Raw genomic sequence first — 13,425 nt, forward strand, 5'->3', positions numbered from 1 at the left:
TATTAATCCTGCGTGGTAAACTCCATTGGAAAAAGAAATAGATGCAAAACCAGCATAGCACTTTTTGGTCACTCCATCTCCAAGAAAAAAAGAATTTAAAGAAAAGTGATCAGAAAGATGCATGTACTGTAAATACTCGAGTATAAGCTGACCCGAATATAAGCCGAGGAAGTTTACCACAAAAAAATGGGAAAACTTATTGACTTGAGTATAAGCAGAACCCCCCGCAGTGATTTTTGGGGAAGGGCTTTAAATATAAGGCCCTTCCCTGAAAATCACCCCTAGTTGAAGTAAAAAAAAATCCATACTTACCTCTTCCCCTACCGCTGCCAGGGCTCAGGCACGTCTAGCCACTTGGGTTCCGTCCCTGTAATGACGTTCTTTCAGCAGGCTGAAAGGGCTGCGTCTGATTGGCTGAGCACTCAGCCAATCACAGCAGCACTCAGCCATTCACTGAATAACAGCCGAGCACTGCCTGTGATTGGTCACAGCACTCAGCCAATCACAGGCAGTGTTCGGCCATTTAATGAATGGCCAAGCGCTGCCTGTGATTGGCTAAGCGCTGTGACCAATTACAGGCAGCGCTCAGCTGTCATTTAAAGACACAGTCCTTTCAGCAGGCAGGGATTTTTCTGGGAACCTCACTCAAGTATAAGCCGAGGGGGGCTTTTTCAGCATAAAAAATGTGCTGAAAAAGTCAGCTTCTACTCAAGTATATATGGTACCCCAAAATGGTATCAATAAAAACTACATGTCAACTTTCAAAAAAATAAGCCCTCACACAATTGCATCAATGGAAAAATAAAAAGGAGTTGAGGGGGTCAGAAGATCGCTTCAGAAAGCAACTATTTAAAAGGGAAAAAAAAAGGAAAAAAGGTATTTCATTTTTTAAAGTAGTACTACATAGAAAAACTGTTTTACTGGGTTGATCCTTTTAAAATATAACCTTTATTGATAACTAATTAAAATAAATGAGGCCTCCAAACAATAAGTGAGACAAACAACAAACCACAACCTACAAACGACATCGCGTTTGAACGATATCAAACGACCGATTATCATCTCAGATATTTGTATTTCATCATCAATACCTGCGAATTACTCCTTTTTGTAGGATATTTAGTTATTTACCACGACTTTCTGCTTATCATTAGAGTGCAGTAGTGGTAATGCTGGGTACCGTTTTTTCAGCCACCATGTTTGTGTAACCAGCAGTGTACATATGAAGTAATAGAAAGTACACTGGAGGTCTCGTCCTCTCAATTTAGGCCAAGCGTACTTTAAAACGTATTGGTCACTTGCTCCACGCTATTAGGTGGAGGATATTGCTCTTTATCACAGCACTTCAACAAGACTTTGAAACGTTAAATCATCAAATTCCGTCCAGAAGTAGTTGTGAATTACTTTGAGATTGGTGGTTGTTTGGCATCACATCATCCCAGCATCTTTTTCTGACCCTTTTGGGTCCCACGTTTTGTGCGTTGTGTGTTGTGGCTTGTTGTTTGTCTCACTTATTGTTTGGAGGCCTCATTTATTTTAATTAGTTATCAATAAAGGTTATATTTTAAAAGGATCAACCCGGTAAGATTATTTCCGGATCTTTTCTCTGATCCTTCTGCCTTAGTGACATAGCTACATAGAAAAACTGTATCAATTTGGTAGAGCTATAATCGTACGGACCCACCGAATAAATAGGTCATTATTACTGTAATGTGAACACACCAGAAAAACAAATCGCCCCATAGTGGGGTAGTGGGATTTTTTTCTTTCATTCTGTCTCACTTTTAAATGTAAAGTTTTCCAGTGCATTATGTGGTTACCAGAACTTGTAATTTATGAAACCAATCAAGTAAATGAAAGCTCCATATGTCTTTTTTTTTCTCTCCAAGACAAGTGAAAATAGTCATGATAGGCGAAACAGTTGCATCATTTTTTGCAGTTCACGCCACAACTGCAGAATGTAACCAGGACTATCAGTAGCCATTGGTCATGGAAGGGTTACAGTTTAGAAATGAGCTGTCATTGCACTTCAAAGGCTCATTAAGTCAAGCACAGTTAGCTGTGTATTATGTAAGTAAACAGGTCTATTTACTGTGCATTTTATGGACCGGATTACGATAATGGTGTGTACCATGCGCCAAAATTAGACATGCTGCGGTTTTTCTTTCGCAAGTGAAAGACACAAGTCTCATTGCTCCTATGTAAATTAATGGACTTTTAGTACTGCGTATTTCACACGCAAGAAACATGTATGTAATACGCGGGCTAAATATGCTCGTGTGAGTGAGCTCTTTAATACAAGCAAACTGGTGTGGTTGGCCCATAAGGCAGGGGTCACACAGGGCGGATTTGCCGCGGTTCTGCCGCAGCAGATCCGCCCGCGGCAAAACCGCCCGCGCCCGCTAATCTCGGGATTAGCCAGCCATGTGGACAAGGTTTTTCCGAAACCTCGTCCACACGGGACGGCTAATCCGCTGCGGTAAATCCGGTTGAAACCGCGGCTGCGGCGGCCGCAGCCGCGGTTTCAAAAGCAGCAGCATGTCTGTTTACAGTCGGTTTTTTGTTTATTTATGTTACGGCCGCGCTCTCCTCTATGGGAGAGCCGGCCGCAACGGAAAAGCATGCGGCCGGACCGCTTCAAAGCCGCCGCGGCTTAAACCGCGGCGGTTCTCCCGGCGGAAATCTCGCGGTTTTTGCTGTGGCCAAACCGCGAGATTTCCGACGAAAATCCGCCCCGTGTGAACCCAGCCTAAGGGCGTTTAATAGATACTACAACTGTATACTATAGCTAAACTTTTACTATAGACCTGGAAATGGCTGTATCAGCATTCGCTCTTATTATATCTCAGTGACTGCCCATGCTGCAATATGCAAATAAGGAAGATTGAACAATACCGCTGCAGCGCCACCTATTGGAAGGCAGCATTCCTGTAAGCCAATGTTAGGCTCTTTATACAAGTCTTTATAACAATGACTGGGAGTGCTGGAATAAAGAACTGGGCTCCTGTTTGAGCAGATTGATAACTGTCTGACAGAAAAAGCTCTGTATTCAAAGCACTATCAAGTACAGTATTTGGAAGAAGACCGTACAGAATATTCTTATAGACTCACGTATATTTCCATCTTTCTGTAAAGTCCATAGTTCAGAAGCAAATTGTGAGTCATTCGTATCCGATGCGGCTTCATGGGGTGCCCTTGTCCATAGTAGTAATTTCCAATGTCGCCTATTTAGAGAAGAAAAAAAGTTGAGGTGTTTGTCTTAGAATTTCTCTTGCTCAGCCCATCCACCACAGACTACTACATGGGACACCTTTCATTAAAAAATCCAAACAAAGCTGCTGTTTATTCTCCACAAAGTGTGAAGAGTGCTTATTACTACTACTTCGAGGGGTTTTCCAGGGAGAATACTAGTGATGATGACCTATCCTCAGGATAGGTCATCATTAGTTGATCGGCTGCGGTCCACCGCACGGGACTCTAACTGATCAACCGATTGTGCGTCTGCTATTATCCAGATGAAGTGACAGCATACCAGGCGCAGAAATGTCATTATTACTGTAATGTGAACACAGGAAAAACAACGACCTCTGTAGCGGCCAGCGCTTGTAACGGCTCGCATTGATTTCAATGAGTAGCTGAAAATCTGACTCAAGCAGAGCTGATGCCCAACACTTCCAAAAAATACAGGATGTTCACATATCAATCTTACAATGAAATAAGAAATGGCCCTGTCATCAAGAGTTCATCAGGAAAGAAAACTAGTTTAAAGGGTTAATTGAAAACTAGGTATTGTAAAAAGAAACAAAAAAACCCCCCAAAACTGTCCAATAGACTGTAGAAAAAAAAATTACATCCCCACCCCAGGTCCGTCAGCACCCACCAGTGGCACATCACACAAACTGCAGGAAATCAAGCCCAGCTCCAGTCTACATGATAGGATTGTCCGCAGACCCCATGATCCCAAGCTCTTGATGCCAGAGAGTTGGAGGCGCTCGGACATAACCGCTGGTCCCGAACAGCCAAAGAGTTCACAGGTCATCAAGAATTTATTTCTTCCTTTTTAAAGGGAACTTGTGATTAGATTTTACTAATGCAAGCCAAGAGCAGCGCTACACTCTACGTCAGGGGCGAGAGAAGCAGACTTTGGGGCCGAACAGGCTGCTAGCAGGCGGTCCAGAACGCCCACTGGACTGCTCTGCCTCATTCACATACAGCGATTGAGAACTGGGATTATTAAGGCATGCTTTTATCAACTGCCAACCTAAATAAGCGTGGAAAGCAAAAAATTAGAAGTATTGCAGCCCTGGTTTTGGCTTGTATTAGTAAAGTCTGATGGGCTCCCAAAACAGAGTTCTGCGAAGTCTCCCTCCAAGGTACAGGAGAGGGAGAAGAGGTGCTGACTTTTATACCCAATGGAAGAGGTCCCCTCCTTATGGTGCTGTCAGGGGAGAGGCTGGAGGAGCCCTTAGGCCCCTTTCACAGGACAGTACTTTAGTCAGTATCTATGATCCGAAACACAGAAGAGATGCAAATCTTTCCATCACACTATTTCTCTGTAGGTTGTTTTTGGCTTACAGATGCAAAATAGTGACCAATATGCACGAGTGTGAATGAGGCCTTAAGACATGTTCACACGGGTATTTACTGTCCATGTCGGGTTTTTTCAACGTGGAGGAGTATAATCTACGGCAGAACACAGAAGCTCAAGCTCCTGGCAGGTGGCATAGCACAGTAGATTATAGGAGTCTATGAGTGATAGATGCAAATATGTGGCAACGGTCACAGGGAACATCACCCGCCATATAAAGACACTCCCGCTGGAGCAGACAGCCAACCAGATGACATCTTACAACCCATGCTGCTCCCTGCCAGGTACAACACAAAGTCAAACTACTTGGCTATCCTGGGGAAGCTCCAATTCAACGACTGGCCTCATATTATATAGACCGCTACGTCATTTCTGCTTCTCAGAGTGAGTAGGAGCTTTGGCTCATTTTAAATCCTGATGGCCTGTTCATTGCCAGATGACAAAAGTCTAGGCAGGAAGGAACACATGACATTAGCTGGACATACAGAGCGCCATGTACAATGATGCCTACTGTTTAGGGACCATCAGCTGAGGTCTTGACTCCCCAATATAGATAGCCATGCAAAGCCAAATGCTGAAGATGTGGGCAGAGAGAGGCAGCCCAGGCAGTGCCGAGCATCTGTGGCAAGTGGGAGTAGAATGGGAGACAGTCACCTATTGGAGGTATACATTTGGAGTCCACACTAACACAATGCCAGCATAGACTACATTCTCACATGTACTTTATGATGGAGTATTTGAGCCTAACACTGATGTGCAGCACAAGAGGAAAAAACTCTTCATATTTCCCTTTTTTTTTTTTTTATTGACTCCTAGCCTTGTCTAAAACTGCACCTATTCTTGAAAGTGGTCAGAATGACTTTACTAAATTCTCCCCATATTTATTTGCGTACCCCTTAAACATCTAAGGGCAAGACTTCCAGACACTTTTACCAACACAAAGAATAACTGTCATTTGTGTACACGGGGTACGGATGATTCACAATTTGGTTTTCTCTGCTGGTTTTAGGAATCGAGCATTATGCACCATTTTGCCAATCGGCATTCATCTTGTTAGTACATATGCACACACTGTCCTATGTATATACAGTTTCATGCTTCTCTAACTTACACCACCTTCCTAGTTACTTTAGACCAGTATTTTGTGCCAAAATTGTGCTGCACATCATTATTTAATTTGGCGCAGTTTTGGACTCCACTCTCAGCCATGTCCTCTTTTCTAGACACTTGAAGTGCCAAATGAGGTTGAAAACATGTTTAACAAACAAAAAGCTAGAGCATGGCATGTTCACCAGGGTTTGGCACATATGTCAAAACAAATCTGCCCCATTGTTTCATGGTAAAACGGTTTACTGTTCAATAGATCATGTTGGGCTCCAGTGCATAGATTTCTAAACTTACCCCCAATTTATGGGTGAAGGAAATATTTACCCGATCCAGTTTGGAGTTGCTGGTGCCTCTACTTCCAGACCAGTTCCAACATTGGGTCATGTGGCATTGAGACTTCCAGCCCCGCTCTCGGTGTCATCATTGCATGAGTTGACTATGCCAGCCCCCTCTCCCATCTGCGCATCGGTCATGACAGAGAAGGGAGATAGCCAGACCTCCCCCTTCCCCCGCAATGCCGTCAATGACTGTTAGAGGTCCATAGCAGGGTCAGAAGTGGAGGTGAAGACCCCACTAAACTGAATCAGAAATTTACTTTCCATGGTTCACATTCCACTATGATCACACTGCAGAGAGCCGAGTACCAACACGCATGTACAGAAATGACAGTTGTTCTTTGTGTTGGTAAAAGTATCTGGAAGTCTTGCCCTTAGATGTTTAAGGGGTACGCAAATCAATATAGGGAGAATTTAGTAAAGTCAATATGACAGCTTTCAAGAATTGGTGCAGTTTTAGACAAGGCTATGACTAGATCGATAAGGAAGGGAAATATCTGTAATGGACTGCAATACACACGCGTTGCACTGTACAGTACTAGTCACTTGTTTTCATTCCATGCTTTTTTTATTATTTTCAACACAGTTTTCATTCAAATATGAATCTACAATGAAGGAACACATTTGTTTACTACTTAATTCCAGAAGTGTTAAACAAGAATATGTTTTTTTATTTTAGGTTCTACAAAGCACCCCCTTTTTGCTTTGATGACAACTTTGGCAACTCTTGACATTCTCAGTGAGCTTCATAAGGTAGTCACCTGGAATGGTTTTCTGCTTTTAGAAAAAAAAACTTTCTGACAGTGAGGGTGATCAATGAGTGGAACAGGTTACCACTGGAGGTGGGGAGTTCTCCTTCAATGGAAGTGTTCAAACAAAGGCTGGACAAATATCTGTCTGGGATGATTTAGTGAATCCTACACTGAGCAGGGGGTTGGACCCGATGACCCTGGAGGTTCCTTCTAACTATCATTCTATAAATTTTCCAACAGTCTTGAAGGAGTTCCCAGAAGTTCTTTTCTTTCGCTTTGCAGTCATCCCAAACAATCTCAACTGAGTTCAGGTTGGGCGATTGTGGAGGCCATGTTATCTGTTGTAGCACTCATCACTCTCCTTGGGCAATGAGCCCTTACATAGCCTGGAGGTGTGTTTGGGGTCATTGCCCTGTAGAAAAATAAATAATGGTGGGATTGCAGGTCACTACAGAAGGCTATGGTGGTTGTGCTGGTCTTACCCCAGCTTAACTGAAGAGGCTTTTTGCCTCTAAACCTGTTTTAGGCCTTATGCACACGGCCGTGACGGGCTCCGCAAGCAAAATACCGCAGCGGAGTCCGTCACGGCGCCCCCCAAATACCCCATACTCACCTCCGGATCCGCTGTGCGAAGTCCCACATGATGCTCTGGCGTGCATGCGAAGTACAGTGTATGACGCGCCGGCAGTGTCACATGACCCGCCGTCAGCGTCATATGACACGGCTGGCGGTGTGCGTATGCACCGCCACACTTTGTTCTACACACTGTTTAAATTTTGAATAAATCACCAACAAAGCCCCCTCAAGCCTCCTCCTTCATGCCTCACGGTGGGAACCACAGACAGAAATCGTCCGCTCACCTCTTCTGCATCACATGACATGGTGGTTGGAACTAAAAATCTAAAATTTTGACTCAGACTAAAGTACAGATTTCCACTGGTCTAAAGTCCTTTCCTTGTGTTTCTTGGGTTAAGCAAATCGCTGGTTGATGTTCATCAGTTGACACTTTTTTCAGCAATTTGATCATAAAGGCCCGATTCTCACAGTCTCCTCCTAAAAGTTGATGTTGAGATGTGTCTGGTAGTTGATCTCCGAAGCATTTATGTGGGCTCTAATTTGAGGTGCTAGTAATTTGCGGTTTCTGAGGCTGCCAACTCAATGAACTTCTCTTCTGTAGCAGAGGTAACTCTTCCTTCCTGAGGCAGTCCTCCTGAGAGCCAGTTTCATCATAGTTTTGGTGGTTTTCATGACTGCACTTCAGGATGCCTTCAAAGTAACGATGCAGTATTGTTCTCTTTACTTAGCTGAATGCTTCTGGTTATAGTGTAGAACTGTAGTTGAATAGGGCTAATCACTACATAGGACTGTGTACCTACCCGACCTCTGTACAACACAACTGATGGTCTCAAGCACATGAAGAAGATACTGTGTACCTACCGACCTCTGTACAACTCAACTGATGGTCTCAAACACATGAAGAAGATACTGTGTACCTACCGACCTCTGTACAACTCAACTGATGGTCTCAAACACAAAGTAGGGACTGTATACCTACCTGACCTCTGTACAACACAACTGATGGTCTCAAGCACATGAAGAAGAAACTGTGTACCTACCCGACCTCTGTACAACACAACTGATGGTCTCAAGCACATGAAGAAGATACTGTGTACCTACCGACCTCTGTACAACTCAACTGATGGTCTCAAACACATGAAGAAGATACTGTGTACCTACCGACCTCTGTACAACTCAACTGATGGTCTCAAACACAAAGTAGGGACTGTATACCTACCTGACCTCTGTACAACACAACTGATGGTCTCAAGCACATAAAGATACTGTGTACCTACCCGACCTCTGTACAACTCAACTGATGGTCTCCAACACAAAGTAGGGACTGTATACCTACCTAACCTCTGTACAACACAACTGATGGTCTCAAGCACATGAAGAAGAAACTGTGTACCTATCGACCTCTGTACAACTCAACTGATGGTCTCAAACACATGAAGAAGATACTGTGTACCTACCGACCTCTGTACAACTCAACTGATGGTCTCAAACACATGATGAAGAAACTGTGTACCTACCGACCTCTGTACAACTCAACTGATGGTCTCAAGCACATAAAGATACTGTGTACCTACCCGACCTCTGTACAACTCAACTGATGGTCTCAAGCACATGAAGATACTGTGTACCTATCGACCTCTGTACAACTCAACTGATGGTCTCAAACACATGAAGAAGATACTGTGTACCTACCGACCTCTGTACAACTTAACTGATGGTCTCAAACACAAAGTAGGGACTGTATACCTACCCGACCTCTGTAGAACACAACTGATGGTCTCAAGCACATGAAGAAGAAACTGTGTACCTACCGACCTCTGTACAACTCAACTGATGGTCTCAAACACATGAAGAAGATACTGTGTACCTACCGACCTCTGTACAACTTAACTGATGGTCTCAAACACAAAGTAGGGACTGTATACCTACCCGACCTCTGTAGAACACAACTGATGGTCTCAAGCACATGAAGAAGATACTGTGTACCTACCGACCTCTGTACAACTCAACTGATGGTCTCAAACACATGAAGAAGATACTGTGTACCTACCGACCTCTGTACAACTCAACTGATGGTCTCAAACACAAAGTAGGGACTGTATACCTACCTGACCTCTGTACAACACAACTGATGGTCTCAAGCACATGAAGAAGAAACTGTGTACCTATCGACCTCTGTACAACTCAACTGATGGTCTCAAGCACATGAAGAAGATACTGTGTACCTACCGACCTCTGTACAACACAACTGATGGTCTCAAGCACATAAAGATACTGTGTACCTACCCGACCTCTGTACAACTCAACTGATGGTCTCCAACACAAAGTAGGGACTGTATACCTACCTAACCTCTGTACAACACAACTGATGGTCTCAAGCACATGAAGAAGAAACTGTGTACCTATCGACCTCTGTACAACTCAACTGATGGTCTCAAACACATGAAGAAGATACTGTGTACCTACCGACCTCTGTACAACTCAACTGATGGTCTCAAACACATGATGAAGAAACTGTGTACCTACCGACCTCTGTACAACACAACTGATGGTCTCAAGCACATGAAGATACTGTGTACCTATCGACCTCTGTACAACTCAACTGATGGTCTCAAACACATGAAGAAGATACTGTGTACCTACCGACCTCTGTACAACTTAACTGATGGTCTCAAACACAAAGTAGGGACTGTATACCTACCCGACCTCTGTAGAACACAACTGATGGTCTCAAGCACATGAAGAAGAAACTGTGTACCTACCGACCTCTGTGTTTGAGACCATCAGTTGAGTTGTACAGAGGTCGGTAGGTACACAGTTTCTTCTTCATGTGCTTGAGACGATCAGTTGTGTTGTACAGAGGTCGGGTAGGTATACAGTCCCTACTTTGTGTTTGAGACCATCAGTTGAGTTGTACAAAGTAGGGACTGTATACCTACCTGACCTCTGTACAACACAACTGATGGTCTCAAGCACATGAAGAAGAAACTGTGTACCTACCGACCTCTGTACAACTCAACTGATGGCCTCAAACACATGATGAAGATACTGTGTATCTACCCGACCTCTGTACAATTCAACTGATGGTCTCAAACACAAAGTAGGGACTGTATACCTACCGACCTCTGTACAACACAACTGATGGTCTCAAACACAAAGTAGGGACTGTATACCTACCTGACCTCTGTACAACACAACTGATGGTCTCAAGCACATGAAGAAGAAACTGTGTACCTACCGACCTCTGTACAACTCAACTGATGGTCTCAAACACATGAAGAAGATACTGTGTACCTACCGACCTCTGTACAACTCAACTGATGGTCTCAAACACAAAGTAGGGACTGTATACCTACCTGACCTCTGTACAACACAACTGATGGTCTCAAGCACATGAAGAAGAAACTGTGTACCTACCGACCTCTGTACAACTCAATTGATGGTCTCAAACACATGAAGAAGAAACTGTGTACCTACCGACCTCTGTACAACTCAACTGATGGTCTCAAGCACATGAAGAAGATACTGTGTATCTCCCCGACCTCTGTACAACTCAACTGATGGTCTCAAACACAAAGTAGGGACTGTATACCTACCCGACCTCTGTACAACACAACTGATGGTCTCAAGCACATGAAGAAGATACTGTGTACCTACCCAACCTCTGTACAACACAACACAACTGATGGTCTCAAGCACATGAAGAAGATACTGTGTACCTACCCAACCTCTGTACAACACAACTGATGGTCTCAAGCATTTGAGGTACTAGTAATTTGCGGTTTCTGAGGCTGCCAACTCAATGAACTTCTCTTCTGTAGCAGAGGTAACTCTTCCTTCCTGAGGCAGTCCTCCTGAGAGCCAGTTTCATCATAGTTTTGGTGGTTTTCATGACTGCACTTTAGGATGCCTTCAAAGTAACGATGCAGTATTGTTCTCTTTACTTAGCTGAATGCTTCTGGTTATAGTGTAGAACTGTAGTTGAATAGGGCTAATCACTACATAGGACTGTGTACCTACCCGACCTCTGTACAACACAACTGATGGTCTCAAGCACATGAAGAAGATACTGTGTATCTACCCGACCTCTGTACAACCCAACTGATGGTCTCAAGCACAAAATAGGGACTGTATACCTACCAGACCACTGTACAACTCAACTGATGGTCTCAAGCACACGAAGGCAAGAAATTCCACAAATTAACTCTTGACAAGGCATACATGTTGTATGAAAACCATTCAAGATGACTACCTTTTGGAGCTTACTTGAGAGAATGCCAAGAGTGTGTAAATCTGTCATTGAGGCAAAAAGGAGCTAATTTGAAGAATCTAAACTATAAATGTTCTGATTAAACAGTTTTCATTTACTACTTCATCCCATGTGTTCCTTCATAGTTTTTATGTCTTCATTATAACTCTACAATATAGCAAATAAAAAAATGCAATGAAATAGTGTGTCCAAACTTTTGGCTGACACTGTATGTGTATACACTGGTATGGAAAGGCAGACTGTGCTTTCCAGTATAGTTGGGTCTGCAGTGTTACAAGATATGTCTGTCCAGTCAAGTCCATTTTCCAAGGGACGATCATCAGGTGTTGCTGCTGAATACAGTAAAGCCCCATTTACACTGAAAGATGATCACTCGAAATTTGCTCAAACGGCAGTGTGAGTGACAGTTCGGAGCGATCACTTTGCATAAACTGTTAAAGGGGTTCTGACACAAATAAGGTTTTTATGCTTTACCAGCCATTGTTCCCTGGTCTGCCCAATGGACACAGGGACCCCACGATTTTTGGCGTGCTAAAGCATAAAAACCTAATACTTACCTTTTTGTTCTGTTGTTGTGCAGCGGGCTCATCTCCCAGCAGGCTTTCAGCTTCCTCCGACGAGCCAGGACGGGCCCCCCCCTCCGGGATTGCGCGCAGGCGCAGAAGACAGGTGCCCTCTGACAGCAGTCAGGATGAGCCGCCTCTCCACTGCGCACATGCAGAACTCGGAGTTCAGCCAGGACGGACGGGCCGCCCACAGCAAGCACTGCTTGTGACGTAGCGCCTGTCCGTTCACCTCGGAAGTGGCTCACGGACAGAACAGAGCAGTAAGCGGTCATTTTGACAGCTCCTGCTCTGCTTCAAGAAGATGCAGGAGAAGATGCCGGATGGAGGGGACATGCCTGACGATCGGTCCTGGCCAGGAAAGGTGAGTAAATTTTTTTTTCCATGTCAGAACCCCTTTAAGTAGCTAATTACTTAAAAGTTTATTGGAGAGTAAATGAAGGCTCCTGTTGTAAGCAGATGACAGCAGGAGCGCTGTTATCTGCAAACAGCTGCTATGTTCTCGGAGCTGTCAACTGAGGTACAAGCTGAAAGTATACAGTCAGCAATATCCCGCCGAGAACTCAGCGTTCAGTGCTGATAAGGCTCGTCGATGACTTTAAGCTTGCTTAGAGTCAGCGATTAATGAAAAGGGTACGATGGGCACACAAGTACACACGATTATCGCTCAAAAGATGGCTTTTAAGCGATCATCGTTGTGTCTAAATGGGCCTAAAAGCTCCTTTTACATGAGACGATTATCATGAAAATTGCTAGTGTATATAGTGCCCCCCCCCCCTCTGCAGGCAGTACAGTGTTTATAGTGTCCCCCCCCACCCCCTGCAGGCAGTACACTGTGTATATAGTGCCCCCCCCTGCAGGCAGTACACGGTGTATATAGTGTCCCCCCCCCCCCTCCTGCAGGCAGTACAGTGTTTATATAGTGCCCCCCCCCCTCTTGCAGGCAGTACACAGTGTATATAGTGCCCCCCCTCCTGCAGGCAGTACAGTGTATATAGTATTCCCCCCCTCCTGCAGGCGGTACAGTGTATATAGTATTCCCCCCCTCCTGCAGGCGGTACAGTGTATATAGTATTCCCCCCCTCCTGCAGGCGGTACAGTGTATATGGTATTCCCCCCCTCCTGCAGGCAGTACAGTGTATATGGTATTCCCCCTCTCCTGCAGGCAGTACAGTGTATATAGTGTCCCCCCCCTTGCAGGCAGTACAGTGTATATAGTGTCCCCCCCTTGCAG

General features: G+C 44.4%; 1 protein-coding gene across 1 annotated transcript in view; it reads right to left on the reverse strand.

Annotated features, from left to right (window-relative positions):
- HDAC2 (histone deacetylase 2) overlaps positions 1-13,425 on the reverse strand; it is a 45,946-nt gene that overhangs the window by 29,278 nt on the left and 3,243 nt on the right. The window contains exon 2 of the mRNA XM_066607158.1: positions 3,112-3,224. Coding sequence (XP_066463255.1) covers positions 3,112-3,224 — 113 coding nt within the window. The remainder of the gene's footprint in view (positions 1-3,111; positions 3,225-13,425) is intronic.

The sequence above is a fragment of the Eleutherodactylus coqui genome, chromosome 1 (genome assembly GCF_035609145.1).
Source record: "Eleutherodactylus coqui strain aEleCoq1 chromosome 1, aEleCoq1.hap1, whole genome shotgun sequence".
Lineage (NCBI taxonomy): Eukaryota > Metazoa > Chordata > Amphibia > Anura > Eleutherodactylidae > Eleutherodactylus > Eleutherodactylus coqui.